Source organism: Leptodactylus fuscus, chromosome 6, assembly GCF_031893055.1.
Source record: "Leptodactylus fuscus isolate aLepFus1 chromosome 6, aLepFus1.hap2, whole genome shotgun sequence".
In the NCBI taxonomy this organism is placed as follows: domain Eukaryota; kingdom Metazoa; phylum Chordata; class Amphibia; order Anura; family Leptodactylidae; genus Leptodactylus; species Leptodactylus fuscus.
The window spans coordinates 169,966,461-169,981,711 of record NC_134270.1 but is presented as its reverse complement, the minus strand read 5'-3'; the positions used below and the strand labels follow the sequence as shown (position 1 = coordinate 169,981,711).

At 45.6% G+C, this 15,251-nt stretch overlaps 1 protein-coding gene across 1 annotated transcript in view; it reads left to right on the top strand.

The window, feature by feature from the left end:
• Window positions 1-12,426: 12,426 nt before the first annotated feature.
• Window positions 12,427-15,251, top strand: part of LOC142209027 (phospholipase A2 inhibitor and Ly6/PLAUR domain-containing protein-like) — a 16,252-nt gene continuing 13,427 nt past the window's right edge. Inside the window, exon 1 of the mRNA XM_075277963.1 lies at window positions 12,427-12,557. Coding sequence (XP_075134064.1) covers window positions 12,506-12,557 — 52 coding nt within the window. The 5' untranslated portion in view covers window positions 12,427-12,505. The remainder of the gene's footprint in view (window positions 12,558-15,251) is intronic.

Sequence of the window (15,251 nt, the reverse complement as noted above, 5' to 3'; positions counted from 1 at the left end):
GCCGAGGAGGCTTTTTGGATGTTGGTGTGTGCATTAGCTTACATTGTAACACTGCCACCAGTCTCCTCCACTGATGTTTCCTTGACCTCCTGACCCAGTTCCAGGTCCTATCTGTAAAAGAATCATCATGGGTCATCATCTTCCTGATTTTATCAGATTTTATCAGGAAAACACAACAGACTCTGATCAAGGTATCAATAAGCCAGAAATGCCTCACACATCACAAGAAAGCCCAGAACTGCCCATCACCCCAGACATAGAGCCAGAGAGAACCCAAACAACGAGAACCTCAAACCCAGATATAGTCCTGATCATAGACTCCAATGGCAAGTACATTAATACAAGAAAGCTCTTCCCACGGCAAAGAGTCAAGAAAATCCACAGCCCAACCATTGAAAAAGCCAATACCGTCATTTGCAAGCCTTTCTTCACTACCCCGAAACACATTGTCATACACACAGGCACAGAAGATCTCACTGACCAGCCCCAACAGATAGCGGGCCAACTGGTCCAACTAGCAGAGAAAGCAAAGCAACAGTTCCCAGACAGTAGTATCATCCTGTCATCTCTGCTCCCACGAGAAGACATCTCTGAAGCTACCATCATGGGGATCAACAAAGAGCTGGCGACCAGAATCAGACAAACATCAGGCATCACCCTGGCACAACACCCCTCCATAGATAAGCGTCACCTATATGATGACAAACACCTCAATAAACATGGCGTCAGCCTCCTAGCGAAGGAATTCAAAGACTTAGTGCTCAACAGAGCCCCCGGGCCTAGACAACAAACAAGACAAAGAACCATGGAAATAATACCCGACAACCGCCAATATCCAAGACAGAACCCCCCAAAGATGCCACCTATCAAGAAAAAGCCAACCAGAGCAACCCAGAGCACCGACATAGAGACAATAAAGAGAATAGAGCATGCGGTTACTACAATGGCCACAACAGCAATGCACATAAACCAATACCTGGCCACACTGCAACCAACCAAGAACCCAGCCCGTCCTCTGCAGGACAGCTCATTACAAGGTTTACACACTGAAGATGAAATCACTAACTATCAGTAGTTGGAACATACAAGGGCTGAAGGCCTCAGCCTTTGGATCTAAATCAAAAGATCCAGACTTCATAGACAGACTAAAAAACATAGACATTCAAATCCTCCTAGAGACATGGACCCGGGCAGATGACGAGTCCCTAACACCCATGGGCTACAAGGAATTCTCAGTGCCCGCCCAGAAAAATAAGACCACCAAACATGGCCGCCACTCAGGAGGCATACTAATATGGTACAAGGAGGAGCTCAAAGAACACGTAAAAGCTACCAAACGTGGAACTAATCACATATGGATAAAAATAAGCAGCTCCATCCTCAGCGGCCAGCAGGACATCTATCTCTGTGCAGTATATATGCCCCCACCAGGGTCCCCCTACCACCACCCCGACACTTACGAGGTCCTACAAAGGGAAGCTGTCCACTTCCAACCCAAAGGCAGAGTACTAATATGCGGAGACCTGAATGCAAGGACAGGCACAGAGTTAGACTACCTGCCTCCTGACGACAACCCACATACGCACGGTAGTGAGATCCACCACCCAGAACCCACACAGACAAGAAGAAACAGCCAAGACAGAATTGTCAACAAGAGTGGGAGACAACTGCTGAACATGTGCCGAAGCCTAGGACTGTACATAATAAACGGACGTACCACAGGCGATCCCAGAGGACGCTTCACACTAAACTCTCAAGTGGGCAACAGCGTGGTGGACTATGCCATTACAGACGCAGACCTGTCAGACATTGAAGACTTCACAATCGCACCTGACTCCCATCTATCAGACCACAACCAGATCCTACTATACATGAGAACCAGGAACAAAACACCCATACATGAGCCCCAACAGTCCGGCCTCTACAACCTACCAAGACATTTCAAATGGGCCAACCACCAGGCCATAGAATATAGCAACGCAACCAACCGACCCGAAATCAAGACACTGCTCACAAACTTCCATACAAACAACTATCAGCCAGACCAACAGGGAGTCACCAGAGCTGTGAAGGATCTCAAGTACATCCTACAGACCACAGCAGAACTAGCAGGCCTGAAACGAACCAAACCCATAAGACAAACCAACAAACAGTCCCACAAATGGTTCGACAGCGACTGCAAAGCACTACGCCATACCCTAAGAACAGCCTCCAACCAAAAACACAGGGACCCCAACAACAAGGAGGTGAGGGAAGCCTACAGCAATCTATGCAAGCAATACAAGGGCACCCTCAGAGAGAAGAAACAGAGATACCTCTCCCACAAAATTGAGCAACTAGAGGACTCCCTCCAGGACAGCTCATTCTGGGAGACCTGGCACCACATGGGCACAAAGCCCAAGAAAAACTCTCTCCACATCCAAAATGGCAATATCTGGCTCAACTACTTCAGAGGTCTCTACAAAAACATCCCAGAAGAAGAACTAACTCCAAAACAGCAACAGATAATCACCAAACTGAGGGACATGGAGAAAGTCATCAAAGACTTCCAGAACCCTCTGGACTTGCCAATCACCATAAAAGATATACAGGAAAGAATTGCCGTGCTGAAAGGCAAAAAGGCCAGTGTCCCTGACGGCATCCTACCAGAGATGATCAAATACAGCCCTCCAGCAATACACGCGGCACTGGCAAAGCTATTCACCCTCGTGCTCAATGCTGGACACTTCCCCGAAGACTGGAACAAAGGGCTCATAACCCCCATCTACAAGAATGGGGACCAATATGACCCCAACAACTACAGAGGGATCTGCGTCAGCAGCACGCTAGGGAAACTGTTCAACAGCATCATCAATAACAGAATCCTCACCTTCCTCACACAACACGGGGTCCTCAGCAAGAGCCAAGCAGGGTTCATGCCAAACGACCGCACCACAGACCATATCTACACCCTGCACAGCCTCATCAAGACGCACGTCCACAACACCAGAAGAGGCAAGATATTCGCCTGCTTCGTGGACTTTAAGAAGGCGTTTGATTCAGTATGGCACCCAGGCCTACTTCTAAAACTCCTAGAGAGTGGAATAGGAGGAAGAACGTACGACGTCATCAAGAGCTCCTACACCGGAAACCAGTGCAGTGTGAAGGTGAATGGGAAAAGGACAGCATACTTCCAACAGGCCCGAGGGGTCAGACAAGGCTGTAGCCTGAGCCCAACGCTCTTCAACATCTATATCAATGAACTGGCTACAGCCCTGGAGGCCTCACCAACCCCAGGCCTCACCCTGAACAATCGAGAGGTGAAGTTCCTGCTATACGCCGATGACCTCCTACTCCTGGCCCCCACCGAGAAAGACCTCCAAGAAAGCCTGTCAGTGCTGGAAAAATTCAGCACCACATGGGCCCTACCCATCAACCAGAAGAAGACCAAAATCATGGTATTCCAGAAGAAGGGCCACAATAAAGCCTCCACCACCTCACAATTCACACTGAACGGCTCCACACTGGAGAAAACCAACAGCTACACCTACATGGGGCTGGAGCTCAGCCAATCAGGAAGCTTCAAAGCAGCAATAGAAACCCTGAAAGCAAAAGCCTGCAGAACCTTCTACGCCATCAGAAGACAACTGTACCACCTCAAACCACCGGTGAGGGTCTGGATGAAGATATTTGACGCTGTCATCTCCCCGATCCTTCTCTATGGCAGTGAGGTTTGGGGCCCAGCCACCTACCCAGACCAGTCAAGGTGGGATTCCAGCCCAACAGAGAACTTCCACCTGGAGTTCTGCAAATACCTGCTACATGTCCATCGCAACACCACCAACATAGCCTGCAGGGCAGAGCTAGGCAGACTCCCCCTATGGCTCACCATACAGAAGAGGGCGCTAGCTTTCCAGGCACACATCCAGGGGAGCAAGCCTGACTCCTACCACCACCAAGCATGGCTAAGCCACCTGAGCAAACCAGACATTCAACAACCAAACAGCAGCCAACCACCAAACCAAAAACTCCAACAGATGATAACCAAGGCCGAAATAAAGGCGACCACAGAGGCAAACAGAGAGCGGTACATTGAAGAATGGAGAAACGAAATAAATAACTCCAAGAAACTCACCGTGTACCAATCCCTACAAAGGGACTACACCATGGCCACCTACCTGGAGAGAATACGCCACCCCAAGCACAGACAGACCCTGAGCCGATACAGACTGAGCGCCCACAACCTAGAGATAGAGACGGGGCGATACAGACAGACGTACAAGCCACGGGAGAAGAGACTGTGCCAGCACTGTGACCAGGGGGCCCTAGAAGACGAGACCCACTTCCTGCTACACTGCACCAAATACTCAGCTATGAGGGTCGTCTACTACCAAAGACTCTCTGCCCACATCCCAGACTTCATATCTGCAGACGAGAAGAGGAAACTCTACATCCTACTGGGAGAAGAAGAGGCCACTGTGGAGATCGCTGCCCAATACGTGTCCAGCTGTCACCAAACAAGAGGAAGATGAGACTCCATGGACTGTTATATTTATCCCAAAACACCCGCCCCACCCACCCCCACCCCCACCCCCACCTCCCCATATAGCAGTCACCAACGAAGAGGAAGATGAGACTCCATGGACTGTTATAACCGAACCCCCCCCCCCCATACCCACCACCCACCCAACCCAACTCCCCCCCCCCCACCCACCCACTTTACTAGCTTTGGCAATGCCAAATACCTATTCGAACGTGCCAATAAAGCATTTTTTTGATTTGATTTGATTTTGACTCATCCTGGCCAAGGGAATCCTGCACATCCTTATAATTTCCACCTCCAGATTTATCTATAGCTCCTTTACCAGAACGATTACCAGTAGTAGTACCACACTCCTGTTGATACCACTTCAACCACAAACAGCACACCTCCCAACCGACTTCCGCAGGACATTCACGATTTTGGTGACTAGAGATGATGAGCGAACAGTGTTCTATCGAACACATGTTCAATCGGATATCAGGCTGTTTGATGTGTTCGATTCGAATCGAACATCACGTGGCAAACTCCAAAAAAATTTGATTCCCCTCCCACCTTCACTGGCGCTTTTTTTGCACCAATAACAGCCCAGGGGAGGTGGGACAGGAACTACGACACCGGAGGCATAAAAAAAAAAACGGAAAAAGTCATTGGCTGCCGAAATCAGGTGACCTCCATTTTAGACGAATAGTGGATTTCAAATCCGGGTCATATGAGAATGTGAACTTTGTGACTAAGAGACAGGGATAGCTGTACAGGCAGGGATAGCTAGGGAGAACCTTTATTTAGGGGGGAATGTTATTAAAAATAACTTTTTGGGGCTCTATCGGGTGTGTAATTGTGATTTTTGTGACATAAACTTTTTCCCATAGGAATGCATTGGACAGCGCTGATTGGCCAGAGTACGGAACTCAACCAATCAGCGCTGGCTCAGGCGGAGTCTAAGATCGCTCCACACCAGTCTCCATTCAGGTCCGACCTTAGACTCCGCCTCCTCCGGCAGAGCCAGCGCTGATTGGCCGAAGGCTGGCCAATGCATTCCTATGGGAATGCAGAGACTTAGCAGTGCTGAGCCAGTTCTGCTCAACTACACCGTGTGCCGGTCAGCCCATCAGATGTAGCAGAGCCGAGGGTGCACTAGAACCCTTATGCACACTCAGCTCTGCTACATCAGATGTAGCAGAGCCGAGGGTGCACTGGAACCCCTGTGCAAACTCAGCTCACGCTAATAGAATGCATTGGCCAGCGCTGATTGGCCAATGCATTCTATTAGACCGATGAAGTAGAGCTGAATGTGTGTGCTTAGCTCAACTACGCCGGTGGCTTTGCCGCTGCATTCCGGCTACTGGCTGTGTAGACGCGATGTGATGATGTCACATCGTGCCTACAACTGTGTTAGTGAGACTGCAGAGAGAGCGGCAGGGGAGCGAGGAAAAGGTGAGTGTAAGTGTTTTTTGTGTGTACACAGTGAGCTGGAACATAAAACTGGGGGCAGATGAAGGAGAGGACGGCATGATACTGGGGGCAGAGATGTGGGGACATGAATCTGGGGGCAGAGATGTGGGGACATGAATCTGGGGGCAGAGATGGGGGGACATGAATCTGGGGGCAGAGATGGGGGGACATGAATCTGGGGGCAGAGATGTGGGGACATGAATCTGGGGGTAGAGATGGGGGGGCATTAATCTGGGGGCAGAGATGGGGGGACATGGAACTGGGGGCAGAGATGTGGGGACATGAAACTAGGGCAGAGATGTGGGGACATGAAACTGTGGGCAGAGATGGAGGGGATATGAAACTGGAGGAGAGATAGAGGGGAGACATATAATTTACGGGTGACTGTAGGAGGATTATACTGTGTAGGGGGCACATGAAAAATGACTGAGGGTGGGCGGAGTCAACATAAAAGTGGGGGGAGCTAAATTTGCCACGGCACGATACGCGCGCCACACATTTTGTCCCTCTTTCAGTTCTTCGAAAGTTGGGAGGTATGCAAACAGTCATGTCTTCCTTCTCTACATGAAATGTTGACTGTTCTCATCTAGCTGTTATGGTCTGGGGATCTCTGACCATGGACTGATCCCTGACTGATAACTTCTCAGTCAAGTTTAAAGGAAAACACAAAAGAAAAAACAAAGCAAGAGCTGTTTAGAATATCTAGCGTGTGATACCCCTAATCCCTGCCTTGTACAATAGAAGTAGCCGTGGGCCGACTAACTAACCTGAGTGGGCGCGAACACAGACGAAGAAATAACTCACCTATAGGTAAAACAGAAAATCTGACTAGTTTCACATTTAGGAAGGAGAATACAGAAAAAGCCCCGCCCAGGTGTCCAACTGGACTAATGGTGAATATGAGGGAACACAAAGTATAGAGGAGAAAATAAATGTGAAACAGAAATACTGACACTATGCAAAGGGATAGGAAAAACAGAACTTAGTATCACACACAAAAAAAACCTACAAAAGGTCCAAACATCCAAGCAGGCTAGGGGTCACTGCACCCGGAACAACTATGCTTGGATCAGTATGCTCAATATTTAGCTATTATCCAGATGGTATGAATAGGCAGCAATAAAGGCTGAATGGGCCAGGACTCAGATGATCAAGCAGTTTCAGGCAGACAGTCCATTTCTGGAACACAGGAAACTGAAGTTTAGGACCGGCATCTGACAGCATGCAAAGCAGAGTTTAAATAGCCTCAAGCAGGAGTACTCAGAAGGCCAATTGGATATCAGAACTCTGAACCGCCCACAACCTGAATAGAGTCCTAACAGAGCAGAGAAACTTAACCCCTTCAAAGACCAAGACACACTACAGCAATGATCAGTGGTGCAGCTCATTGCACGATCCATGCAAGAGTGTAACCTCAGAGACTGCATACCAAGTGTGAACATTCCCCTGCTGTGCATCAGACAATCCAAGTGCAAAATGCCGTTCAGACACTCCACACCCGAACCTATGAGGCTGAGATATTGAAAACCGGGTCATAACACCAGCTCATCAAAAAAAGGAAGTAGAATGCTCTGACTAGGAGAAATAGTTTTCACAGTAGGTGCCACATCCCTACCAGGGATTTTTGTCAGTGAAGATATGAAGGGACATGGTTGACAGTCCAAAAAGGCTCTGCAGTAAATTACGCATTACAAAATTTAAGGAGACGCAGGAACACATAGAAGCCTGACTGAAGATCACATCACTCTTGGATGCAATATCCTGCTGTCACTGAGATGAGTGAGCTAAGTTATCAATTACTTAATTTTCTTTCTCAGGTTTCTTCTCTCGGCTATTTACAGTACCACCAAAACCAGAAGTAGTGTTGCTGTTTCCAGCCAAATCCTTATTGTCAGTACTTGCACATGAATTTCCTTTTTCCTGTCCCCCGCTCTGTTTTTTTCCAGTTTTTTTTACTCCACACTGTTTAACCATAATAGCAATTGGCAACAATTCTGACACTGTATGTCTTTTTTTTTCAGATTAGCAGGCTGCACCGCAGTTTTACCATTAGAATGGCAGTTTGTATTTAACAAAAAAGAAATAAATTCCTGTCCAAAGGAAAAAAAAAACCTTTTTCACTAACAGGACTGACTTAAGACACTGACAATGACGTAAAACACTCTGTGGACAGTCACAGAATAAACTCTATTGCCAAACTAATTTAGACAAAAGTAAAAGATTATTGTCAATGAAAGTGTTAAAGGGATCCACTAACACATTTTTTTCTCCCTACCACTATTTGTCTACTACCTTTAGAAGTCTTCTCCGTGCTGCCGTTCGCTTGAAATACCGGTTTTCGCTGGTATGCAAATGAGTTCTCTCGCAGTAAGTAAACGGCCACAGTAAGTAAGCGGCCATTTTCTTGTGGCCTGTGGGCATGCGCAGATGGCTCTGCCTGAGGCCTAAAAGTTTTTAAGCATAGATAAATGCTGCCGCACACCGTATGGACGTGAAAAGTGAAAAATGTATTGGTACATATACGCCATGAATTAGTTTGTAAAGCATAAAGAAAGCACTAGATCATTGTAGTAAACATATAACGTTTCGGTCATTTTAGACCTTCCTCAGATAAGATCTAGGGATGAAATAACACAGAAAACAACATAATTACAATTAAATTCGCTATGCAAAACATGGCATATAAGTAAGCGCAACAACCAAGTAATAGTAGAAGTAAAAGTAAAAAAAGGAGGAAGCAGGCCAAAAAGTGGAACTAATGTGAGGAAGTGCAGGGGTGGGGGGGTGGGGATAGAAGAAGGCAGAGAAAGGACTGAGAGACCAGAGCTAGAGAGAGCGAAAGTAAGTGAGAATGAAGGTAAGGGAGAATGTAAAGCAGCTGTCCCAAAAGAGAGGGATACCAAGGGAGCAGAGTAAGAGGGGACACAGAGGGGGCAGCAATAAAGCAAAAAAAGAAGAGACAACCTAGTGTGGGTTCGGGCAGTGATTCCTCCAGAGAATCCGACCGCTTCCCTTTTTTAGAAAGATGTCAACGTCTAACCCGGACCAGACTGAGGCAGGACAATCGCGGAGCAGGCGCACCAGGAGGGGCAGAGGCAAGAGACAGCAGGATCCAGACCCGGTCCCAGGTGAGCCCAGATTGGTCATCAATATTTCCAACACCATCCTGACTCCTCCACAAATGGCAGTTCTGGGTAGAGGCCTTTCTTTTTGTCCTAGTAAGCCACTGGACACATTTATGTTGGAAGATGACCTCTTCCGTTTCTTTAGACAGCTTCGCCTCAAAGCACATTTCCACAATGTTCCCTCCTCTGACTCGGACAATGTAGCCCCAGTACCCATTTTCTCCATATCTAATCTAGGTCTGAGGAACAAAAGCCTTTATTTACCACCTAAAAATAGTCATCCGGTAGAGGCGTATATCTCGCTAGTTGAAAGAGATACACAAAATCTCCTACATGATGTCAGCTTAGGGAGGTTTAAACAACGGTCCAACATCTCGTATGAAGAGCGTCTAGCCCTTAAGATTCCAAGTGATTGAGCATGTTCCCGAGTCTCGACGTGGTGGAAACCGTATAGCCAGACTCAAGCAAAAGGAATCCTTTTGGATTCATACTCTGAACACCATTGAGCCTATGGGGCTCAATCGGGCCTACGACAGAACGTATTCATTTTGACACGTATGACGCGGCCTGCTGTTGTTTGTTTTACTACCATAACGATGCAAGGATCTCTCTGTATACCACACCAAGAAGATTGTAGTGTTTATTCCATTTATCTGTTTCAGGTTCATCATATAGATTATTTTCGTTCCTAGGTTTCTTCGCCGGTTGGTGTGTTTTTTACGTTTGCTTTCTCACTATAGCTATACTAATGTATATTTTTTCCATCTTTTACAGATGAAATGAAAGCCCACAGCCACTCCCTGGTACAGTGGAGATATAGGGTAGCATAAGCTAGTATTACCTTCCATTGAAACCCCCCCCCCCTTTTTTTTTCTTTTCTTTTAATGTATTCCCATATTTTGCTTATTTTCCATTTTATTTGTCATTTTTTATTTTTTTCTTTATTTTTTATTTCTTCGTTTTCCATTCATCATTTTTTCTTATTTTATTTACAATTTTTTCAGTATTTTTTCAGTTTATTTTTTTCAGTATTTTTTTTTCAATATTTTTTTCAGTATTTTTTCCTTTATATTGTGTTTACTATTGTATTTCTTATTTCATTATTAGTTTGTTCTCTTGCTCTTCATCATGCTACCCTATATTGTTCATCTCATATTCCATAGTGCTTCTCTAGTATGTGATGTACTTACTTATCTTTTTATTTTTTATTTTTTATTAATGTCCCTTTTTACACCCTTCCCCTTCTCTCTTTTTGTTCACTTATTTCTTTACTTTTATATACACTTCCTTTTTCTTTCTTTTTCCCTCTTTCTTTCAGAATCTCATCCTTTTTTCTGCTTCTCATCCTTTTCCCCCTTTTTCCTTCATCTACCCTGTTTCCCCGAAAATAACCATCACCTTCTGGATCACATACAACCGGCAGTCATGCCGGCACTCCGCTAATTGTTCCCCGCTTTGTTTGCCAATTGTTCCCCGCTCCAGCCGCTGCATAAAACATCCCCTGAAAATAAGAAAGGTCATATATTTCGTTAGCTAATTAATTATAAGAACATGCCTTATTTTCGGGGAAACAGAGTATCAGCGTCCCATTTCTTCTACACGTCCCTAGCACCTCTCCCATCCATTTAGCAGCTCCTCGCACATAGTTCATGTTCACAGCGTCTCCCGAGCCGTGATCGTTGGTGCGCATGCGCGCCGCCGGTGGAACGCATTGGTGGAACGCATGCGTACTTCCGGTCGCATGACTTCCAGTTCCGCGGCACAATCACGCCGGCGGGCCGGACGAGCTGCGCAGCTCACGTGCGCTGCCTCCATTGGCCCCATATGTCACCCTGGGGTATTTATACCCTTTCTTCCTCCTCTCCAGCACGCCATGATTCCTCTGCACACTCTGCTAGCTTCTAGGTAAGTTCTCCCCCCCCACACACACACTAGGTTGTCTCTTCCTCTTTTTGCTTTATTGCTGCCCCCTCTGTGTCCCCTCTTACTCTGCTCCCTTGGTATCCCTCTCTTTTGGGACAGCTGCTTTACATTCTCCCTTACCTTCATTCTCACTTACTTTCGCTCTCTCTAGCTCTGGTCTCTCAGTCCTTTCTCTGCCTTCTTCTATTCCCCCCCTCCCCCCCTGCACTTCCTCACATTAGTTCCACTTTTTGGCCTGCTTCCTCCTTTTTTTACTTTGACTTCTACTATTACTTGGTTGTTGCACTTATTTATATGCCATGTTTTGCATAGTGAATTTAATTGTAATTATGTTGTTTTCTGTGTTATTTCATCCCTAGATCTTATCTGAGGAAGGTCTAAAATGACCGAAACGTTATGTTTACTACCATGATCTAGTGCTTTCTTTATGCTTTACAAACTAATTCATGGTGTATATGTTCCAATACATTTTTCACTTTTCACGTCCATACGGTGTGCGGCAGCATTTATCTATACTGTACGTGAGTCGCAGGACTCTTTGTCCGCTAGCACCCATACTCTTCCATTGCTTTCTATATATAAAAGTTTTTAAGCCTGTGTCGGAAGAAGACACAGGAAGATGACGTACCTGACGAAGATGGAGAGTTCCTGGGGATGCCCCCAGTGCTGTTTGAGCAATGGGGCCCGCCCCCAGTGCTGCGAGAGAACTCATTTGCATACCGGTGATGTGTTTAAATGATAGGATCCCTTGAACTGTCCAGTGTATTTATTGCTGCAGCAGACTGCCTGACACAGCACAGATATTCTCCCTCACCCCATCTATGATTTATATCGGTATCTGCCTGCAATTGATTAGCTCCGACTAAACTTTACTCTACTTCTCCTACTCCTATGACTCTCTAGCTCTATTAGAAGTTTTGCTGCAGTCATTGTTGTGTATTGCAGAAGAAAATGGAGTCATTGCTTTAGCTCACACATCCATCCTCTAGTTGCACCAACACTAAAATGCCTTGTGTTCCATACTGTATATGACACCAGCACTGTAAGGTTTGCACCTACCACTGTCTATTGGCTGAGAGGCGGTCAGGTAATGCGAAGACATCCCACACGTATCTCTTCTGCATTTGCACTGAGCAATGCATGTCTTTGCGGTCATTTTAGTTACTTCCATACAAACTGCAACGTATTTGGTTCTATTAATTACGATACAATTTGGAATCTTCAGGTCCAACCTGGCTCGATACAAATCACTCGGCCCATCACTTATTAGTTTACTTTAAGGTTCTCAGTTATTGCACCGAGTCGTCTCCCTTAGTTATTGCTGACTGATACTGTATGTTGTAGAAATTGCAAATTCCTTGGTGTGTAGTGGAGCCTCGCTGCTAATGTAACGGTCCCACCCTGTGTATCACACAAGCGCCTCCCACTCGGCAGAACAACAGTGGACTTCATCTAGGGTCTGCAGCATCTACTCACCGTCATCATGATCTTCTGTCTTCTCTCCTTAAGTGTTATTCTGACACTCGCAACAACAAGTAAGTGAACCCCATCATCTCAGTTTTTCTCTGTTAAATCGATATCCTCTGTATTTTCATTATGTGAAGTAGTAGCTTGTAAGCGTCCGGGGATACTTAACCCTTGATCTGTACATATGAGTCTCACCACTGCCCCAAGTAAGTGCACTGCTTCTGTCCTATAGATCTATAGGGGTCGGGTTGCTATAAAACATGGATACACCCATCTGAATCCTCCTGTTACATCTTGTGTGTTGGCTTTACTATATTTAGACATAGTTTAACAAGACGATTGATAAAGTTTCAGTAAGAAGGGAGTGACCCTCTATGGACTGCAGTGTATTGTACATAGGACCAACCTGGAGTGTTTACCAACAAGTAGTTTAAGACAGGAGTCACACCTTAAGTGTTTGTGGCTCGTCTTGGTGCAAATATTCATCCAGTTTGCCAAGCCAAAGCCAGAATTGAGGAATCCAAGGACAATTATTACTAAGTGTTACATGCACAATTGATGGAAAGCAGTACATGCTAATAAACAGATGCTTGCCTTCAGGTATTGTGTTATACCGGCCTGATGAAGGGACCTTAGTAGTCCCGAAAGCTCGCATGATTTTTAGTTAGCCATTAAAAAAGGTATCAACTACTGAAGACTCCTCAAAAAAAAATTTTTTATATCTCACATCCACTGGCTAACACGGTATAAAGATATTTTTCCTTATACAAAGTATTTTTTACATTTTTGATATAATAAACCATTATGATATAAACTATAAAAACATTAAAAAAATGGCTAATATTTTTGCTGGCAATACACCATCAATAGCTGACCAGTTAAGGGGAAAGGGGAGATGTGAGTGACAGCTATAGAAAGCAGCTTAAGGACCTAAAGAAGAAGTTTCTATCTTACCCCAAGTACTTCTTTCCTATGAGAGATACTTTGTACCTCTTTAGAATGTTCTATATGATCCTCCCAATATTATACTAGTTATGGACTCTCCTCTATTTTCTGTCTGCAGTGTATCTGTCCATATCATAGCAGCTAGCTTGCACCGTCCCCCACCCCGGAGATGAACCCTGCCAAAAATGAAAACAAGTCATGTAATGGGTAGAAATACTGCAGCAGTGTTATTTCTCATGTACACACACTGTACTAAGGTTATCTACGCTTTAAGGTTTCAGCCTGCCAGTAAGCGAGATAAAAAAGGGCTGCTCGAGGACATTCATGAGGAGGGGGCTCGTCTTGGCTGCACAATGAATTTATTTTATTAGTAAAGATCTGTGCACTGTCCAAATGCAAGAAATTAAACCGAACATATTCGCAATGTAGCAATCGCTCTCTTGGCCACCTGACGTTCTCCTTAGGTCATGCTGGGACTGGTAGTCAGTGCTAGTAACATATACAGTCGTGGCCGGACCCTGCCTTGGCAGTCAGTCTGGCTTTTTCTGGAGGGAGCGGCCGGGGTGCGGGAGGGGGGGGGCATTCTATGGAGGGATCCTGCTGTAAATAGCTCATAGAAGTTATTTAAAGCCTCATGTGGAGCCTCACTCTACTATGTGCGATGTGTTGTAGAGGTGTAACTGGTAAGAGAGCCGATCACAGAAGAAGTCTGCAACGGTGACAAACGTGGCCACATAGTGGTGCAGAATTGGTGATCACCTGCAGCCCCAAGGGTCTACAGGATAAGTTATCAGTATCTGCTCGACATGTGGACCCCGCACCAATCGCCAGGTCTCAACATGGAAGCTCCTGCACAGGGTCATCCACAGCTTTGTTCCTGTTACAATAATAGGCACAAAGCCGCAGCCCCATCCACTGTCTAGCGGTGGTGGCCGGATACTGCTTATTACATGAATAGGAGCAGAGCTGTTTCCTTCACCATTCTGTGCAGCAGCAAGACGTAGCCAGATCAGTTGATCGTTTCCAAATTTAGGTGTTGGACCCCAACTGATTATCTATCCTATGTAAGTTCATCAAAATACTAAAACACTGAGGGGCTGGAAAAACCTTTTAAACTGCGGCCCTATTTTACGAAGATGCAGCGTTTTGGCCATGGCGGAAATGCTGTGCCAAAAAACCACTGCGTTTTATAGTACCTGCAAAGTAGATTCAGGCTAATCTCAGCCACACATTGCAGAAAAAAAATCCACATTGGAAATGACCCCCTTTTTTTTTTTTTGCCCACATTTGACCCCATTTTTTGCACCCCAGTATATGACCCCTTTTGCCCCCAACAATATATGATCCATTTTCTAGACCCCATCACAGAGTATTTGACCACTTTTTTTGGACCCCTAACGTATATGACCTCTCTTTTTATTACGTATATGACGGGAGGGCAGAATATCTATTTTAAATTGGCCGATACTTATTGTATTTTTGCAATAGGTAGTGGCCAACAACTTTTACGCAATTGTTAATGGTCCTGGTCAGGCCGGCTCCGCTACCACCTACAGGGTGTTCATGTTGAAGAACATTCATGTAGTGTCCTGGCGTTCTTCAGCGTTTTGATGTAAATGCAGCACCACCTAGAGGCGACAGTGGAGCCTGCCTGCACAGGAGCATGGACAGGTGAATAAAAAGTATAAAAAGTATCAGCCGCTACTTATTGCAATTATACAAGTAGTGGCTGATTAGAAAAATAATTGTACTGTATGGAGGGGTCGGCATAACACATTTAACGTATTAGAATCTGCTATGGGTAGAGATGGTATTGT